This window comes from Populus nigra, chromosome 5 (genome assembly GCF_951802175.1).
Source record: "Populus nigra chromosome 5, ddPopNigr1.1, whole genome shotgun sequence".
Lineage (NCBI taxonomy): Eukaryota > Viridiplantae > Streptophyta > Magnoliopsida > Malpighiales > Salicaceae > Populus > Populus nigra.
This window is the reverse complement of record NC_084856.1, coordinates 22,987,660-23,005,200: the sequence shown is the minus strand read 5'-3', so window position 1 is coordinate 23,005,200 and position 17,541 is coordinate 22,987,660. Positions and strand designations below refer to the sequence as shown.

At 33.1% G+C, this 17,541-nt stretch overlaps 3 protein-coding genes across 27 annotated transcripts; 2 read left to right on the top strand and 1 right to left on the bottom strand.

Annotated features, from left to right (window-relative positions):
• Positions 1 to 2,833: 2,833 nt before the first annotated feature.
• LOC133694227 (pentatricopeptide repeat-containing protein At5g66520-like) lies at positions 2,834 to 10,742 on the bottom strand. 25 transcript variants are annotated; one of them, XM_062115700.1, is made up of 7 exons: positions 8,596 to 10,742; positions 7,832 to 7,926; positions 5,581 to 7,754; positions 5,438 to 5,494; positions 4,642 to 5,104; positions 4,243 to 4,528; positions 2,834 to 3,252 (listed from the first exon to the last, which is right to left on the bottom strand). In XM_062115700.1, the coding sequence occupies exon 1, from the start codon at positions 10,727 to 10,729 to the stop codon at positions 8,732 to 8,734; it is 1,998 nt and encodes a 665-aa protein (XP_061971684.1). In that variant the 5' UTR covers positions 10,730 to 10,742; the 3' UTR covers positions 2,834 to 3,252; positions 4,243 to 4,528; positions 4,642 to 5,104; positions 5,438 to 5,494; positions 5,581 to 7,754; positions 7,832 to 7,926; positions 8,596 to 8,731. The 25 variants fall into 25 exon arrangements, with proteins under 25 accessions (XP_061971684.1, XP_061971688.1, XP_061971687.1 ...); XM_062115704.1 differs by having other exon boundaries at positions 4,642 to 4,717; XM_062115703.1 differs by having other exon boundaries at positions 4,642 to 5,494; positions 5,581 to 5,684; positions 7,634 to 7,754.
• Positions 10,743 to 12,042: 1,300 nt separating this feature from the next.
• On the top strand, positions 12,043 to 12,576 carry LOC133694919 (B3 domain-containing protein At5g26805). Its single transcript, XM_062116609.1, has one exon. It carries the CDS (start codon positions 12,043 to 12,045, stop codon positions 12,574 to 12,576), a length of 534 nt encoding a protein of 177 aa, XP_061972593.1.
• A 2,864-nt stretch (positions 12,577 to 15,440) lies between these two features.
• LOC133694918 (probable pectinesterase 55) lies at positions 15,441 to 17,252 on the top strand. The gene is made up of 5 exons (XM_062116608.1): positions 15,441 to 15,670; positions 15,882 to 16,041; positions 16,297 to 16,488; positions 16,750 to 16,982; positions 17,090 to 17,252. The coding sequence occupies exons 1-5, from the start codon at positions 15,441 to 15,443 to the stop codon at positions 17,250 to 17,252; spliced, it is 978 nt and encodes a 325-aa protein (XP_061972592.1).
• Positions 17,253 to 17,541: the final 289 nt, after the last annotated feature.

The following is a 17,541-nucleotide window of genomic DNA, read 5'->3' as shown; positions in this document are numbered from 1 at the left end:
CCACATCTTTTTTTTAGTCACAGAACCGACTGTTGTAAACTGTTAGGTTGACTCTCATGCCTACTTCTGAGTTGTTACATGTTTATTTATTTATTTATATTTGGATGATCTATTTAAATCTAGTTTGAAAAAAAATTAAATTCTTACATGAAATTAAATTGATTAAGGAACGCCTTCATTGATTGTTAAAAAGAAAAACGAAATTATTATTCTATCATATATTTAACTTCTTAAACATAATTTATAAGAAATAAAATGTTCATGAATCTCGTAGTATTCTCTGGGAAAAGATTACCACATGAAAGAGATCGCTTTTAGATGATAATTTTTTTAAAAAAATCTTGATATCAGAAATTGTTATTTACTAGTTTTTAATTAGTATAATAATAAATTGGTTTTTTTATTTATAAATAGCATATATTTAAAATCCAGCTTTGCCCGTTACTCGAACCAAGACTCAGGTTAATTTAAAAAAACGTTACTCGGGTTAATTAAGTCATATGTTAATTTATTAATCTATTCGATTGACTATGTTCATTCAAGTCATTTATTACTTGAAACTCAACATAAATTAGATGCTGAATAAGCAGGTCAGGTCGCTGCTGGAGTGGGTCTGATTTAATTAATATCACTGATAAGGATAAAATGTTTGTGTTAAGGATAAACATGAGATTAGATGGATTAACGCGTTTTAGGCAGGCAGCTTGGACTGCAATTAATACTGTGTTTAAAACATTATTGGCTATACACACATTGATCCTTGTCACATGATACATGATTAGGGGCTAACTAAAGATACTTTCTATCCATTAATAAATTTCTTTACTAGGCATAATATAGGAGGCTAATCTTCCCTTTGCCGACGGTGAAATTTTAAAGAATAAAATACTACGCAGGTTCAAATAATTGACTGCACCGGCATCATTTAGCCAATCAAACGTGCACGAGTGCTTGCCTTGATGGACAATCAATCTTCTGTTTATGTCAGAGCATTATAATTATGTTGATGGTAATTCAATTAATTAATTAGTAATGAAATGAAGACATAGAAATTCATCACTTAGGTCAGTACCTAAAGCTAAGCAACTACATGTCACAAATTATCAACATTGGTCACAAAGTGGCGTATGATCATAGGAAAAAAAATTAAAAATATGGGAGCCAAATTCACCATGAAACTATGTTTGATTAATATTTCAAGATAGATGTGACATGTATATAAAAAATAAAATCATATTTTAGTTAAAGAGACGAAGATAATAATATAAAAATAAAATTGTTTCTAAAATAATTTTAAAGTATTTCAAAACAAAATTAACAAGAAAATATATCTTAAATGCTACTAAAATCTAAATAATTAATATTAGAATTTGAGTTCTATCTAGCTAGTAAGTAACGTTAGGTTATCATAATTTATTTTTCAATAATAAGATCAAAGTACGTATTCACTATTAAGATCTTATGTATACACTAATTGAAAGTTCAATTACGATAAAATTCGTACCTTATTTCTCAAACTCAAAATCCAATAATAACAAAACGCAATGAAAAGAAGAAGAAGCTCAAACCCATAAATAGGACAACCACTAGGATTAATATCACACTTGTCTAAATTGATAATTTGAGTGCACATGTGAACAAGATTTGTCAACGGGATCCAGCGATATATGGGGGCCACATAAAACTTAAAGGGGGCAATCGCAGCAGGCCGTGACTCCCGTAGCAGTACCCCGTCCAGTTCATGCAGCTGTTGCTTCGATTCTACCATCCGAGGAGAGATCCTTCCTTGGATTGTTTACTCCATGCCATCGTCACTTTTAAGGAAATGAAACGACGACAAATCATGACCACAGCAAGTGTTTATCATTGGGTAGCTCTCACGGTTCAGTTCAAAAAGATGAGTTTTAAAAAAGTTTTAAATTATAGCTTTTTCTTGAAGATTCCTAATGAATTTTAGTTTGGAAATATAATTTATATAATTAATTAATATATTTTTTTAAATAAAATTTTTTTAAACTTAAAATTTACAAGTGCCCGCACTGTCTTGTGTTTAAGATTTATCAAATAAAATGGAGTTGATGAAATTCAAACTCAACAAGACTATAATATCATATCAAAAAACCATCTCACTAAAAAACTTAAGTGGTTATATGATGCTCCAAGATATTACTTATATATATAATTCTCTAACATATCTATTTAAATAAAAGATTTGAAATTTATATAAATCTATACTATTTTATATTTAATTTTTATTAATTAAAATAAAAATAATAAAATTTAAATTTATAATTATTTAATCAATAAAACTCTGATATCGATAACTTAAACTCACCACACCGCTAATAAAGATATCACAAGGGAGTGACAGTTTTGAAGCATCAAATGGAAATATCTGTGATTCCCTATATTTCAAACTTCTACACAGATATTTAAATCGTTGACACTGTACAAGTAATAACTGTTTTGAACATGTATCTTTGAAATAAATGGAATATAAACCAATAGTGTAAGTATCTGATGCAGAAAAACTTTGACCTTTTCCTGTCTCCCTTGATTAAGACATTAATTTAAGCATTTCGTTGAAGCAAATACAAATCCTAAGTCAACTTTAAGATCAGATAAAGAGTGAAGTTGCTATATCCGTGCAATGAAACAGAAATGTTTAGGCATTAACGTGCTTGATTTTTATAGTTAACCCACCAAGTCCAAGAAAGCAATCTATAAAGAAGAGGCCAGGGAAGATTGTAGGAAATCAGAAATGGATAAAATATGCCATGGTTTCTAGAATAATTAGCGTCACTTAAAGGGAGGCTGCAAGGGAGAACAGCTGTGAAGGTTGGAAAAAGAAACTCAATAAAAAAAGCAATGATATCTGTTCTCTACATCAATGTTCTCTCTTCCAAAATGTCAAACATTTACATGTGACAATCCATTGACATCTTCGAATCCAATGAAAATGTCATTTTCTTTGATTTACTGAGATAAACTGCTTCATCCAATCAACTTCCATGTTTCATGGAAAATATATCACAAAATTGTACCCAAAAAATCTTACAATGCATGTGCATGAGAATGCTGTCAGCTGGTAACTGGTAGCTGCAAGTTGTTCGGTGAAGATTTGGGCTTCACAAGATATGCAAGTGTGATTTCTGATGGGGTAGACCAGTAGAGTCTGAAACTTCTTCTTGGAAGGGTATCTCAGACAAGTGATTGATATAAGCAGACCTCATCTTACTTCCAATAGTGAGCCTGAAAAATGAATCAAACTGATTATTTCTTGGTGAAAAACTAACAGGAAATTGTAAGCTTAGCATGGAGTTTTTCTAAATGGAATTTCCTTAAAAATGTATCGTTGGAACACAAAATATATATCCGCTAACCTTTGTGTTTTGCTATCAAACTGAACTACACAGCAAAAAAATAAAGGCACACCCTGCAATTTATTCTTCCTATTGAAGAAGAGGCAGTGGATCTTCTGAAATCAAGGCTTGCAGTTCCTTCTGAACCTAGATAACTAACCTTCAAGAGGGATCGATCAGCACTGCATTTTTGGGTTCAGTTTCAACAACGAATTTATTGCGTGCTTCCAGCAGTTGAGTTCACAAAGGAGAAGATTATTGACATAGATGGAAACAACACAAGAACAACAACAGGTACAAGCAACATAGAATTCTACTAAATAGAGTTATTACACAAAAACTCTAATTCAATTTTTTTTTATTAAATAGGTTTATAACTCCTTAAATAAACCTACAAATATTAACCTAGACAAACTAAATAACCTGAAAATTAAAAAAAAAAAAAAAATCCTAAAAAAACTAAGAAATCTATAATAAAGAGGAAAAATAACAAAACTAGCTGGACAACACCTTCTAGGCCTAATTTGAGGATCATTTGTAACAAAAAACTGATCCCCTATAGAATTGGGCTAGTAGATTCTCCTGGTAAAATTTAAGCACGATTCAATTGTTAGATTGAAAGTTAGGGATCTTTTTTGTTAGGTTGATCACCCTACATGACCTAAGCTTTTTCCTTTTTCTTGGACTTAAACCTATCCCATCATTCCATAAACATCCCTGCATGGCTATCCACCAAGCCCAATTATGATGGATCCACAACTTACATCCACAACTTACTGATCGGAACCACATGCATCAATTATGATATGCAACAAAAGTGAAAAAATAAAGGATGAAACATGGTAAGGAACAATATTAACGAGGTTGGATCTTAGGAGACCTTTGAGAAATGGTACTCTTCAGGTAATGATATTTTGAGACACAGGTTGCCCTCACTGGATGAACCACCATCAACTTCAATTGTCTCTGTGTCAGCTGATGATTGATTCCTGTGACGCTTCAAGGATTCGGATTTACTCCTTTCAGCTCCAAAGTTTGAAGTAACCAAATAAAGTTTTCAAACCAAGTTAATTGAAAGGAAACTTCAAGATTTTTGATGCAGCCAGGAAAATGCAGGAGCTTGTTTCAAATTCTCAAAAGCATCAGTTGACACAATAGCATCAAACCTGATAAAAAAGATTTAACAAAATAATCAGAACAGAAAGCTTCCAATTCTTTATTCATAACAAGGGAATCGTCTCTCAATTAAAAGTAGACTTTTGGATTAACTGTCTATTACCCACTTATTTGTTAGGATCGATTTGATCTTTGCCCAGAGGCTGAATACAATATTTAAACTTGGTTTGGACACTTGCCTGCATCCACAGAGAAGCCAATATTATTAGGTATAGAGAAAGCTACAACTACACAACAACGGAGGAGAAAGAAACTCAACGCCACTCCCATCTCTCTCACTCAGCTTGCCACTACAAGCTGCTGCCAAGGCAGCTCTCTCTAGCTCCCTGTTTATCCTCTCAATTGGCTCTACTTTGCTCATACATATGGTGCCAATTTATAGTTGAAAATGGGGGAACACGCATCCCATTTTCATCCATGATTTCTCCCAAAAAATCACCACAAATCCTCCTTTGATTTGCAGCCATGATTTTAGCCCTTTGTTAACTCCTTTCTTCAAGCCTTGTCTCCATCCCATCAAAGCTAGGATTGTGTGAGTTTGTCTCCACACTCAACATTATACAATTCTGAAATGTAATTATTGTTCAACATTACATATTCCATGGTAAAGCACTGAGCATTTCAGTGACTATCAGCTAAATGTAAAAATGGAATTTGGAATTGTAAAACTATTCGAAGAGCTAGAGAAACGGGCAAATGGGACAAACAATAGGTAAGCCTACATTGATACTGGTAAGCCAGCAGCAGCTAAATTAGCATCCACTTTGATACGTGATCAGCATTAGATGCAACAGCAACTTTCAGGCCTTTGTTTTGACACTGTCATACAGGAGGCACTATGCTAATGTAGCCTCAACACAATCTCATTATTCAAATTCTGGATTGTTGCAGTTTCATACCTGAGTGATGAGTTCAAGGGCACCTGGAAATCCAATTCCGGGATTCGGTTTTGCATACTGCAATGTGTGAAAGGACTTTGGGCATCACAAAACAAACTCACACTGCATTACAAACTCGGATATATAATCCACACTAATCAAACCTTATCTAGATATATCTCACAGAACCTTTTCTTTTCCGCCTCGATCAGGACCGAATCCCTTTACACCCTTTACATTTGCAACACCTCGTAGGTAGTTTCCTTCACTAATACATTGAATAAACTCAGCAGTAAAACTACAGCTCCTTCCCATCAAATTTCCATCTCAAACAATCAAATTTCTGTCACTCAAACACCAAATTCCAGAAAATAAAAACAGAACCATTGACAACATTATAAAACAAGTCCTCTAAATATCAAATGACATCATTTGGATTCTTTTCAAGAAACAAAAAAGAATTGCTAACATTGAAATTCTCGCTAATTGAAACCAAATATCCAATCACTTATTATCTAACAAGAAATAATCACTGTATCAAAGCACAAAATCTCAAACTGAAGAACCAAATATATATTACCCGTGCCCATGAATGACACAAAATCCTCCACTGTAACTTCAACTCACATCTCAGCAAAAATATCAACACCTGCCATTCTTAAAGGCTCTTCACTATTGAACAACACTCCATCCATATCAAAAGGCACAGCAGATACCTTACCCCACTCAGTTCATTTTACTTCAGTTTCATTCTTATGCTCCACCTTCACACGTGCCTTCACTACCATTTTTCTATTAAAGACTAAATTTTTTGACCTCCATTGAAAAAGTTGGTAGAGTTTGAGATGGGTTCTGACCCTTTTGGATTAGAAGTGAAAAGGAAGAGAGCCCATCTGGGGTTTGATGCAGAAGAAGGGGATAGTAGTTTCATGGTCATGACTTGGCCTTCTCATTTTTATTTTTTAAAAAATATTTTTGGTAGTTAAACTGATCCTGATTTTGAGTGGCATGTACTCAGTGGTCTGTTTTAGTTTAATAGTTATACTGGATTTTGTTAGGACAAAATTGGTCCATAATATTGTATATAATGACAAATTGGTCATTTTTGGAGTTAATTATCGTGAAGGGAAATTTGGGGGCCAGAATGAGTTTTGGTTTAATGCTTTTGATTTTATTTTTTTTTGTTTATTTACGGGGCATTGAATAATGAGGTGCTTTTTGTATTATCGAAGTTTTTGTAATTACAATTAAAAAAATAGATTAATTTTAAAAAATAGATTTAAAAAATATATATGCTTAGTTAAAATTATTGTAAGATGAATATTTATATGCAAAATAAATAAATAAAAAACATGTCCCTATGAATAAAAAACAAGTTGAGTTAATTTTTACAAAACTAAAATTTAAAACACCATTTTATAAGAGACAGAGTGTAAACACATGCTATTTAACTAATCAAATAACTTTTTAAATATAATTAAAAAAATAAAAATTATCACCATACCAAACAAAAACTACACAATACTAGATAATCTCATTTTGTGACCACTCTGTTTTTATGGTATGGATTAAGGACTGATTAAGAGGTTCATGCTAGGGTTAGCCCAGTACTTATTTGGTGACTTGGGTTGTAGCCTAGGATGAGCACAGATAGCCCAAAACAGGTCCGTTTCAGTTTGAGAACCTGATTTCTCTACATTTACAGAAGCAAAGGTCAATTTTCAGCTCCATGTTACCCTTTAGATTACTTATCCTAGCAATCAGATCAACTTTATGACCCCATAATTACAATTTACCTAGAGCATGTGCAGGCTGCATGCTTTCATTTTTCAAATTCTTAATGATCTTAATGTTTTGCCATAAACCAATAATCATGCTACTGCTAGCTAGTAAATACACAGTTCAGTAAACTGTGTTTTTTGGTGCTGCACTTAATAGTAGAGCCCTACAATGCAAACTCCAATAAGGCCAGAATATTGTGAATTTGCAATCACTCCACTACTTCATTATACTTATAGTGCTCACATTTTAATCCTAGTTTCCCACTAATCATGATTATGCAAAAGCTGTTTTTCTTCTATATATTTGCTTCCTTGAAGCAATGTTAATCAACCAATGATCAAACTAGAAAGGAATACAAGGACCCGTCAGAAAGACCTTTTTTTAGTTAATTTCAGTTTAAAGTAAATTATTTTTTAATCTTAATACTTTGCATACTTAGATAATCACAGGTTGATGATGAAGTCGACTGTTGTCATATTTGTGCCAGGGCTGACATTCTTGCATCTTCAAGTTGATGCTAAGAGGCTTCTTTTGAAGGAGACCAATGCAGGAAAAACTGATAATCAGCATTTGTCAGTAGGGTGATGCTGGAACTGATATTAAGCCAAATAATCAACAAGGAAAAGCAAGCACCTATGGTTATCCTGTGACAGGCTCAGTGCCAGCGGTGGAGACCAAGAATGATAATGCAACTAGCAGTCCTTCTACTAGTAACAACAATGGCAGTCCTGATGATGAGACCAACAGCAGTTATGGAAACTATGGAGATCCCTCTGGATCATCTACTGAAACTCACCATGCCTTTACCAATGATTGTCTGCCTAAGAAAGGCTGTTGATCAATTATGAACCAAAGCAATGCAATTATAGCATATAGTGTGGATTAGGCACTCTGAAGATTAAGAAGCGCAGTCCACACAGCTAAGTACTTTTATGGTATTGAACTGCGAAGTGCTCATGTTACTCTTTCATTGTATTTACATGTCATGGTTGTCTTGCCTTTAGGCTGATGCTTTTGTGCTTAATACTATATTTGAATAAAAGCCATGACAAGTGTGCTTGGTGTGATATAGTTCAAGCTTTCAAGGATTGATAAAGAACAGCTTGAAAAAATGAAAATGCACCTAAGCACTTGGTCAAACCTGGAGGTTCAATAGGCCTCCTGCAAGCAAATTCCTGCACTATAACCAGTATACTAGATTTTAAATTATGCAGCAGTAACATTCATTCTCCTATACTTACTGACAAATTGAGAAGAAAATATTCTGGTTGTAGCAAGTTACTTTTCTATCAAAATGTGAGTGTTCAATGCAATCATCATATCCAAGAATGCTACTCAATATGTTAAAATTTGGTGGGCTTGATTAAAAAACTTGAGAATAGTAATCTTTTCTGAACCTGGATCGGGATTATGGAACTGCTACCTCCATTTACAACTATGACAGCTAACTTCCCTCTTTGGATCGCAACTTCTGTTCTGGACATGCTTCCTATCCTCATTGATGCTCTAAGAATGCTTCTGACATTTCATAACTCACCAAAAATCCTTGCATGAACATGTCCCAGTCTTGAAATGATGGTAGCGAGCGCGGTCCCTCACGATTATCTCCCGATCATAGACTTGAGAGATTAGCTTGAAGGCAGAATGACAGTCCTCACACATCCTTAAATTCTTCACTACATGGATAGTTGTTCCTGGTTTCGTGTTAATCAATCCGAAAGCAATTGCAAGTTTTTCACTGTGGTACTGCAGTTCAGCTTCCTTCTCTTCCTCTTCAATATCAAATAAAACTTGAGAGGTATTCGGTGAATAACCTTCCATCTTTAGCCTCTTAATCATATTTTTCAACATTAAATAGATATTCTTCATTTGCGGATGCGATCCATCTCCCATTTTGAATTCATGGACAACACCATCAAAGTCAATCATGCTAATTCCGGTGCTGGTCTTGACTCCTCTTTCCTTCATTCGTTTCCTCACATTTGCTACATCATCCCATCTCCCAGCCCTTGCATAGATGTTTGATAACAGAGCATATCTACCACTATTTTGAGGTTCCAATTCTAGCAAAATCTTCCCTACTCTCTCACCTAATTCTACATCTCCATGTTTCCTACAAGCCCCTAAAAGTGCTCCCCAAACAGCAGCACTGGGTTCCATTGGCATTGAATACATAACCTCCTCTGCCTCTCCTAAGAGCCCTGCTCTTCCTAGGAGATCAACTACACACCCATAATGCTCCATCCCAGGCTCTATACCATACACTTCCTCCATGGAATTAAAAATCCTTAAACCCTCATCTACCATTCCTGAATGAGCACAAGCACTTAGGACACCCAAAAGAGTTATCCCATTTGGCCTAAACTTCTGTTTTTGCATCTTAAAGAAAAGGTCAATTGCATCCTCTGCTCTACCATGCATACCTAGCCCACAAATCATAGCATTCCAAGTGAAAACCTCTTTCTTTTCCATCTTCTCAAAAACATCCCATGCCATATCAAGCCTCCCGCATTTCGCATACATATCCACCAAAGCAGTACCCAAAACAGCATCAAAGGAGTTTGAATTATTATTCACATAAGCATGAATCCATCTTCCTTGATCAAGAGCCCCCACATTTGCACAAGCAGCTAGCACACTAGACAAAACAAATTTCCTAGGCCTAATTTCCTCTCTTTGCATCACATTAAAAACCTCCAAAGCTTCCTTGTAATACCCTCCTTTGATATAACCATCAATCATAGCACTCCAAGAAATCTCATTCTTTTCTTTCATCTCATTAAACAACTCTCTTGCTTCTTCAATCATGCCACATTTTGCCATACCACTGACCATCACATTCCAAGAGCCCACATTCTTATCCTCCATGCTCCAAAACAACTCCTTAGCTGCTTCCACCTCTCCACACTTCAAGTACCCATCAATCATTGCGTTAAAGCAAATAACATCTGAGTTCCCATCCTCATCTAGCATTCTCCTTGCCCCCTCTACTTCACGAAAACTTCCATACATCTGGATCCCAGCACTTCTTATATGCACATCTCCACTAAGTCCTTGTTTGATCACATGAGCATGCACCTGCACCCCTTCTTCAGCTGCTTCTGCAGCCGTGCAAGCCTTAAACAATGTCGGATAAGTAAACTTATTAGGCCTTGCATGTGCAACCATCATCTTGTAATAACAACATATGGCCTTACATGGCTCATTGTTCTGCAAACAACCTTTGATGATAATGTTAAACACAAAAACATTAGGGTTCGGGACATACTCAAAGACCTTTAAGGCAAAATTCAAGTTGCTAAAATGAGGATTTGCATAACATTTCACTAAGGTACCAGATACATAGTGGTCTTGAAAATGGCCTGTCCTTAATGCCACAGCATGGACTTGCTTGAGATGATGAAGTGAAGTGCTGCTTTTGGTGTTCAAGAGATCTAAGATTGTTTTCTGGGAAAGTTGGGATGTGAATTTGTTTTCTGTTGAGAAGTCTTTGGGAGCAAGATGATAGGGAAGATTTGTGGTTGTGGACATAGTTTCTTTGCCATCTACGAGTGGCCTGGGGCAAAATATATAATATTATAAGACAGCGAGGCACAATAATTCAGTCATTTCAGCCCAGGCCTGAAAATTCACCAACAAAAGCCCAGGGCCTGAAAAATAAATAGTTGCTAAGGACAGTGGTAGTCCAGTGGGCTTAGTGGTCCTATCTGAAAAGGCTAATGGCCCTATATTTTCACAAAATAAGGTCCAATATACATTGTAAAATAATTGTCCTAAATAAAAAAAAATTAAATATATTAAAAAGATAGTTTGATAACGTTTAGGATATGATCCCGAGTTTACTCTACACATCATCAAACGGAGCAAGTCATTTATTAATTTGTTGTAAGGAATTAATCTTTAATTTAACTGAATAATTACTCTATAATTAAAGATAGATAAAATAATAATAATAATAATAATTTTATTTTCGAGTCTAGATAAAAATATTTTTATCATCTTGAATATGATGTTTTTGCTTTGTATTGTTTATTTATGAAATAACCAGAGATATTTACTCTAAAAATAATATAAATTTTTTTCTTAGTTTAATTTGGATGATAAATGTGTTTATTTCACACGTTATTATTCAAGATTTGAATCTAATAAATATTTATAAATAAATATTTATGGTAAGTTTATTAATTCTACTATGAATAGTTTATTTAAAACAATATTAAATACGAACTCGCAAACAATTTAGTTAATTCTACTTCTCTTTCTCCAAAACATTGATTTAGTTTCATTAATAAAATTCAAATTAATTAAGATGTGCATAAATATTTTTATATTTCATATTTCATATTTCAGAACCATTTGTTTTTTCTTAAAAAAAATATTATTTAAGACACAATAAATAGACTTCTTTTATGCAACAAATTACATAGTCCAACTACAAAATATATAGAACTCTTAATAAAATAAAATACACGTAATATTTGGTAAGTAGTTTACCATAATTAATGCTAGGAGCAAGAAATTGTGGATTCCGGATCCTAAAAATTAAGAGCTTGCCAATTACGTAATTATCTTAATCTTCACACATTAAAGAGAAAGACTTTAGAGTTCCCGTCCTAGTATACCACTATTACCTACAATACGTCTTTGATTATGATTTGAACATCAATATTAATGTCCCACAAGATCACTAATTCATCAATATTAATCATAACAACACAAGTACCCAAATACTATAAATAAATAAGAAAATCCATTGCAAGCCTCAAAAACTAGGGCTTCCCTTTATTTTTAAAGAGATAAAAATACTTGTCCCCTCGCAGAGACATACTCGATTATTTTTTGCAATGGAAAGAACAAGGTATTACCACTTCCTCCTCACAAAATCCGAAGAGGAGGAGCGACAAAAGGTACATGGCGATGGTCCTTGGCCCCTGAATTTTGATGTGGTAGAAATAAGGAAAAATAGCTGTGGTGATCATCATCCCCTTGAAACCTTGCCGCTTTTTCCATGGAAGCTCAAAGTCGAATTACCACTCAATCAAATAGGAGGCTATGGTCCTATTGAGCTAAGTGCTGGACAGGTTTTTGACCATGTTCTTAAGTATTGGGATGCAGGAACTGTGTCCCAATTGATTAGTCATGAACAAGAACAAATCCCTATCGTTGTGCAAGATTTGGATTCCGGCGTGAAGCATGATATATATCTGGTCAGGTCGAAGGAAGGCGGCGTTGGTGGTGAAGAAAAATACAAGATTCATCTTCACTGGAAGAAGAAGAATGTCAAGAAGCAAGGTGACAAGGATACTTTGTCAATTGGCATGTATTGGAATACTAGTTCTTCTTGTTTATGTTTATCTGTTTTGGATGGTCCATGTTGATGTCCATTATTAGGTTAATTAATTAGCTAATTAATTTCTGTAAGTAGGTCGAAAACCTACTCATGAATTTAAGATATGTACTTATTCCTAACTATAGGCTATGCCTCTCTTTCTTTTTTTTTTCTCTTTTTGTGTCGTGTCCATGTCTACAATTATAGTTGTTCTATGATATATTAGGGTTGTGTTTGATATGATTTTGGTAAATTTTTTTTTTTTAGCTTTTAAGTACTCATAGGGATAATTAATTCAAAATGTTACACATCTATATTGATTTATTTTTTTGTAATTAATTAACTGTTGGAGGGAGTGGTATACTGGTTTAATTCTGATCTCTACAAATCTGTCTTTTGTTTCAATGTTTTTAGGGTTCTTCGTTTTAGCAGTGTTGCTTGCGGTTTTTCCTTCTATATACTGCTCTATTATGCAGTTTGGCTCTTGTTTTTTCACGTTTTCTGATGGTTTATTAGAAGAATTAGTAAAAAAGTAATTACAATGTTGTTAGCTTAAAATATCGGGAGATGTGATATTGGCATATGATGTTATCAATTTCTCGGTGTATCTCGGCGTATCAGCAGGCAACCTCTGGATTCCACGCACGAATAATATCGATTTTTAAATTACACTCGAAGATCTAAATAATTCATATTTAGTTCTGCGTGATTTCAATAAATAATAAAAATTGGGTATTCTTCACATCTAAGGGCTTTTTATATTAAAAAAAACTATATAAGAGATTTAATTGAAAGATATAAGTAGAAATACAGTCCAATTCATATAATATAAATATTTTATCTTGAGGCAGATTGGTTTTTTTCCTTCTTAGTTTACGATTAGCAAGAAATATTAGTTAAGATCTTAATCTTCAACTTATAATACACTCTTTCATTTGATTTAAATAAAAAACAAATATATTGTAAGAAATTTTCACTCAATTTTTTTATTCTTTTTTTTTTAGAATGTATTAAGATCATCTTAATGCAATTTTCCATGTAATACACAAATAAAAAATAAATACGTGTCCTTTTTTGGAAAAAAAATCTTTATTAATATTGAAATATTTGTATACATATAACAATAAATGATTTGTTTTGTTATTACAAGTTGGGAAAAATAAAAATTGGCCGGTCCGTATTAAAAAATATGGATATAATAGATAGATAATAAGTTGTGCATCGTTTTAAGTGCCGTTGGGAGGATAAACTCATCCATATGATAGCGTGATTACCACTACAAAATAGAGTGTTAGTAACAATTGTTCGATATTTAATACTAATATTTTAAATAAAATGTCATTACAAGCACATATGTTAGCGAATAAGTCAACGTTAACATAGTTTTAAAAAGGAGTGAAGCTGGGAAGTCTATTGGTTAACATGACAGAAAGATCAGAAAAAAAAGGTCAAGCTAGGATGTTAGAAAATTATGGTTGTTTTTTAAAATAATTTTTATTTATAAATATATTAAAATATTTTTTTTATTTTTTAAAAATTATTTTTAATATTAAGATATTAAAATATCTAAAAATATTAAAAAATATTAATTAAAAATAAAAAAATAAAAAAAATTTAAATTTTTTAAAAATATTTTTAAAATATAAAAACAAACAAAATCGCAAAACCCAGAAGAGTGCATAGGCAGATCAGTATGGCTCATGGCTGTCCTTTTACTGGTTTGAAAGGGAAAGTGTTACAGGGTGAAATGCAAGACAAAACAATACACATTCAATCCAGTTAAAACCATTCCTTTTGAGGATTTTGCCTTGTTCTCACAAAATTATAAAGGCACTTCAACCCTTTTTTCGCAAGTCTGGTACCATGTTGTTGGACCTTTTTTGTTTCTTCTTCTGTTCTTTTTTTGTACTTTTTTATATAAAAACTGTATCTTGTCATGTGGCCATCCTCTAATTGACTAGCATGAGTTTTTTTAATAAATCTTTTGACATTTATTATAAAAAAAATAGAAGGATTAAAATCTTTCTTACCGGATGTTTACATCAAGATTTCTAGATTAATTAAGGATTTATGCAGCATTTCACACTGCATTATTATTTCAGATTTCTGGACCAGAAGCTTGATCATATCATGATTGGACACTAAAAATTTGTGTGTATCCATATTTGCCTCGTATTAAAAATTCCGAATTAAAGCCTGATTGGCTTTTTGAGAAAAGAGAGAACGTAATTGGTGTTTCATGAAAATTTTGAAGATGTGTATCAAGTTTTGTGGATACAAATGGATTAGTTCGATAAATTATATGATTTAAGTTTAATTGATATCTAATTTGTAATTTAAATATCTTGTACATCTGGTGCTCCCTGACTAGAAGAAAGCTTAACAGGTGGATTTAAAGATTTAGGTTCTGTTTGGAAACGTGAGTCAACTCGTGTTTTTAAAAAATTTAAAAAAATTATTTTTTAATGTTTTTGGATCGTTTTGATGTGCTGATTTCAAAAATAATTTTTAAAAAATAAAAAACTATCATTTTAATGTATTTTTAAATGAAAATATTTTAAACCGCAACTACAATTTTAAATAGATACTTAATCAACCTTTACTAGCTACAACTCAGAGACCCTCCTAGACATGAAAATTTGATTTAATTTGATTTAGAATTAGCGAGCAGTGTCTAAACCTACTTAATTAATTGACAATTTCCGAATTTTGGTAAAAAATAAGCAGAATATAATTATCGTCCACAGGTGATTTTCCTTTCTATAAAATGGCAACCTCATTTATTATTTTCAAATGGAAATCAAAGCGAGAATATAGCTATAATTATATGCTCATAATAGTCCCCTTATTCATCAATTTCAACTATATATATTCCACGAAGAATATAGCGCTCCTCATTCAATTTCACAAAAGATGGAGCATCCACTTTTTATCGTCCTTGTCACCTTGTTTATCATCACTTCTCGTGGGATCTCTCAAGTTAGAGACTGCAAGCCTGGGAATAATGGGTCAAAAGTTGCAATTACCATAGTTGTTGATCAATCCGGCATGGGAAATTTTAGAACGATTCAAGAAGCCATTGATTCCATCCCAGCAAACAATGATCAATGGATCAAAGTTCAAATTAATCCTGGCACCTACACGTAAAAAGCTCTTTCTCTGCAATCTTTTCTTAACTTCATTAGCATGTGCTAGCTCTTCTTCTTGAACCTTGCTTTCTTCATCCATGTTAACACACACACACACACACACTAGCAATATAATCAAGTGTATGTAGTTGGTTTTATTTTATTCCTTTTAATTTCTTCATGAGAAGAAAAATAATCTCATGGATTATGGTGTAATCATTTGCAGAGAACAAGTAGCCATTCCAATTGACAAGCCATGTATTTTTCTTGAAGGACAAGATAGCAGCCTCACAACGATTACTTATGATGCACATGAAAGAACTGATCTTAGCGCTACTTTTGCCTCTCGACCAACCAATATTGTTGCAAAGGGTATAACCTTCAAGGTAATAGTTTCAGCTTTTCCAATTCATCATACACTAGCAATATCGTTTTCACTAATTAATAATAAAATTTGTTTTTATGATTGATCTTTTATATATGGAAAAAATGAAGAAGATCGAATATGTGTTTATATGAGTTTTTATTTTTATTTTTATTTTTATTTTTATAAAGAGTATGTATGCATAGCATTACTCAGAAATTATACAAGCACAAATTGGATAACTGATGAAATCATTGCTTGTTTACCGACGAGGCAGAATTCATGTAACCTCAGTGCAGTTCCGGCGGTTTCAGCAGTAATTTATGGAGATAAGACTGCTTTCTATAATTGTGCTTTTCTAGGGTTTCAAGATACAATATGGGATGCCCTAGGCCGCCATTACTTCTCTAATTGCTACATTGAAGGAGCAGTAGATTTTATATTTGGTGTTGGCAAATCTTTTTATGAGGTAAGTTTTGCCAAGGAATAATCTTTATTTATGTATGGAATTTCATTTTTCCTTTTCGAGAAGGAATCTCAACAACAAAATCATCTCATTTATAGTTCAACCAATCCTTAAGTGCTCCTCTGCCGCATAACACAAGAAAATGTATCGAACTAAAATCATAAGTCACATAAATACTTCAAAAGGATATGTATATACTTGATTAGATATTGAAGAAAATAAATCGAACCATAAAATAATGTGTCTGATGGATGATTCATGCAGGGTTGCTCAATAAATGTCACTGGTGATGGTTTTATAACAGCTCAAGGTCGAGAATTTCCTTTTGAGACTAATGGTTTCGTATTTAGTAATTGCACAGTCACTGGAATTCAAGGTTTTCAAGCCTACCTTGGGAGAGCTTATAGACCATATGCAACAGTGATTTTTCAAAGCACGTTTTTATCTGAAGTGGTTCAGCCCCTTGGCTGGGATGCTTGGCAATATCCAGGACAGGAGTAAGTTTATTGATTTTGCACTTATTTAATGGTTAATCAATTAAGATTTCTAAAGAAGAATCCACATATGTATTTTCTGATTTGGCGTTACTGCTAATTTTTTCTAGGAGTAATTTCACCTTTGCGGAGATTGATTGTAAAGGAGCAGGATCAGATACTTCAAAGCGTGTTCCATGGGAAAAGAAACTTGATGGAAGTAGTCAGCTCGAGAAATTTTCAAAATCATCCTTCATCGACCGAGATGGATGGCTTGCCAAACTGCCATTATGATCATGAATACGTACGGGCCTATTGTTCTTGGCATTTGTCTTTCTAATTGAGCCCACCTTAATCTTCACACATCCATGTATCTAGCTTGCAAGAGAGAGCAAGCAACTTATTTATTTGATTAAATTATAATTTAATTAGTCCATGTATGTTTTATTTTACAAGTTAGTCCTTTTGTTTTTTAATTGAATGTTAATTCTTTTTGAAAATTTTAAACTTCGCCTTTTCAAATGTACTTCTATTTTTTTATTTATACTAGTTAAAATTAGAGATTTCTTTATAAATAAAAGAT

Bases quoted from the DNA above. Each gene is read 5' to 3' on its own strand.
- LOC133694227 (XM_062115692.1), bottom strand. From the start codon at position 10,729: ATGTCCACAACCACAAATCTTCCCTATCATCTTGCTCCCAAAGACTTC.
- LOC133694919 (XM_062116609.1), top strand. From the start codon at position 12,043: ATGGAAAGAACAAGGTATTACCACTTCCTCCTCACAAAATCCGAAGAG.
- LOC133694918 (XM_062116608.1), top strand. From the start codon at position 15,441: ATGGAGCATCCACTTTTTATCGTCCTTGTCACCTTGTTTATCATCACT. The intron at 16,042-16,296 runs GTAATAGTTTCA...CCGACGAGGCAG, and splicing joins CAAAGGGTATAACCTTCAAG to AATTCATGTAACCTCAGTGC. The intron at 16,489-16,749 runs GTAAGTTTTGCC...TGATTCATGCAG, and splicing joins TTGGCAAATCTTTTTATGAG to GGTTGCTCAATAAATGTCAC.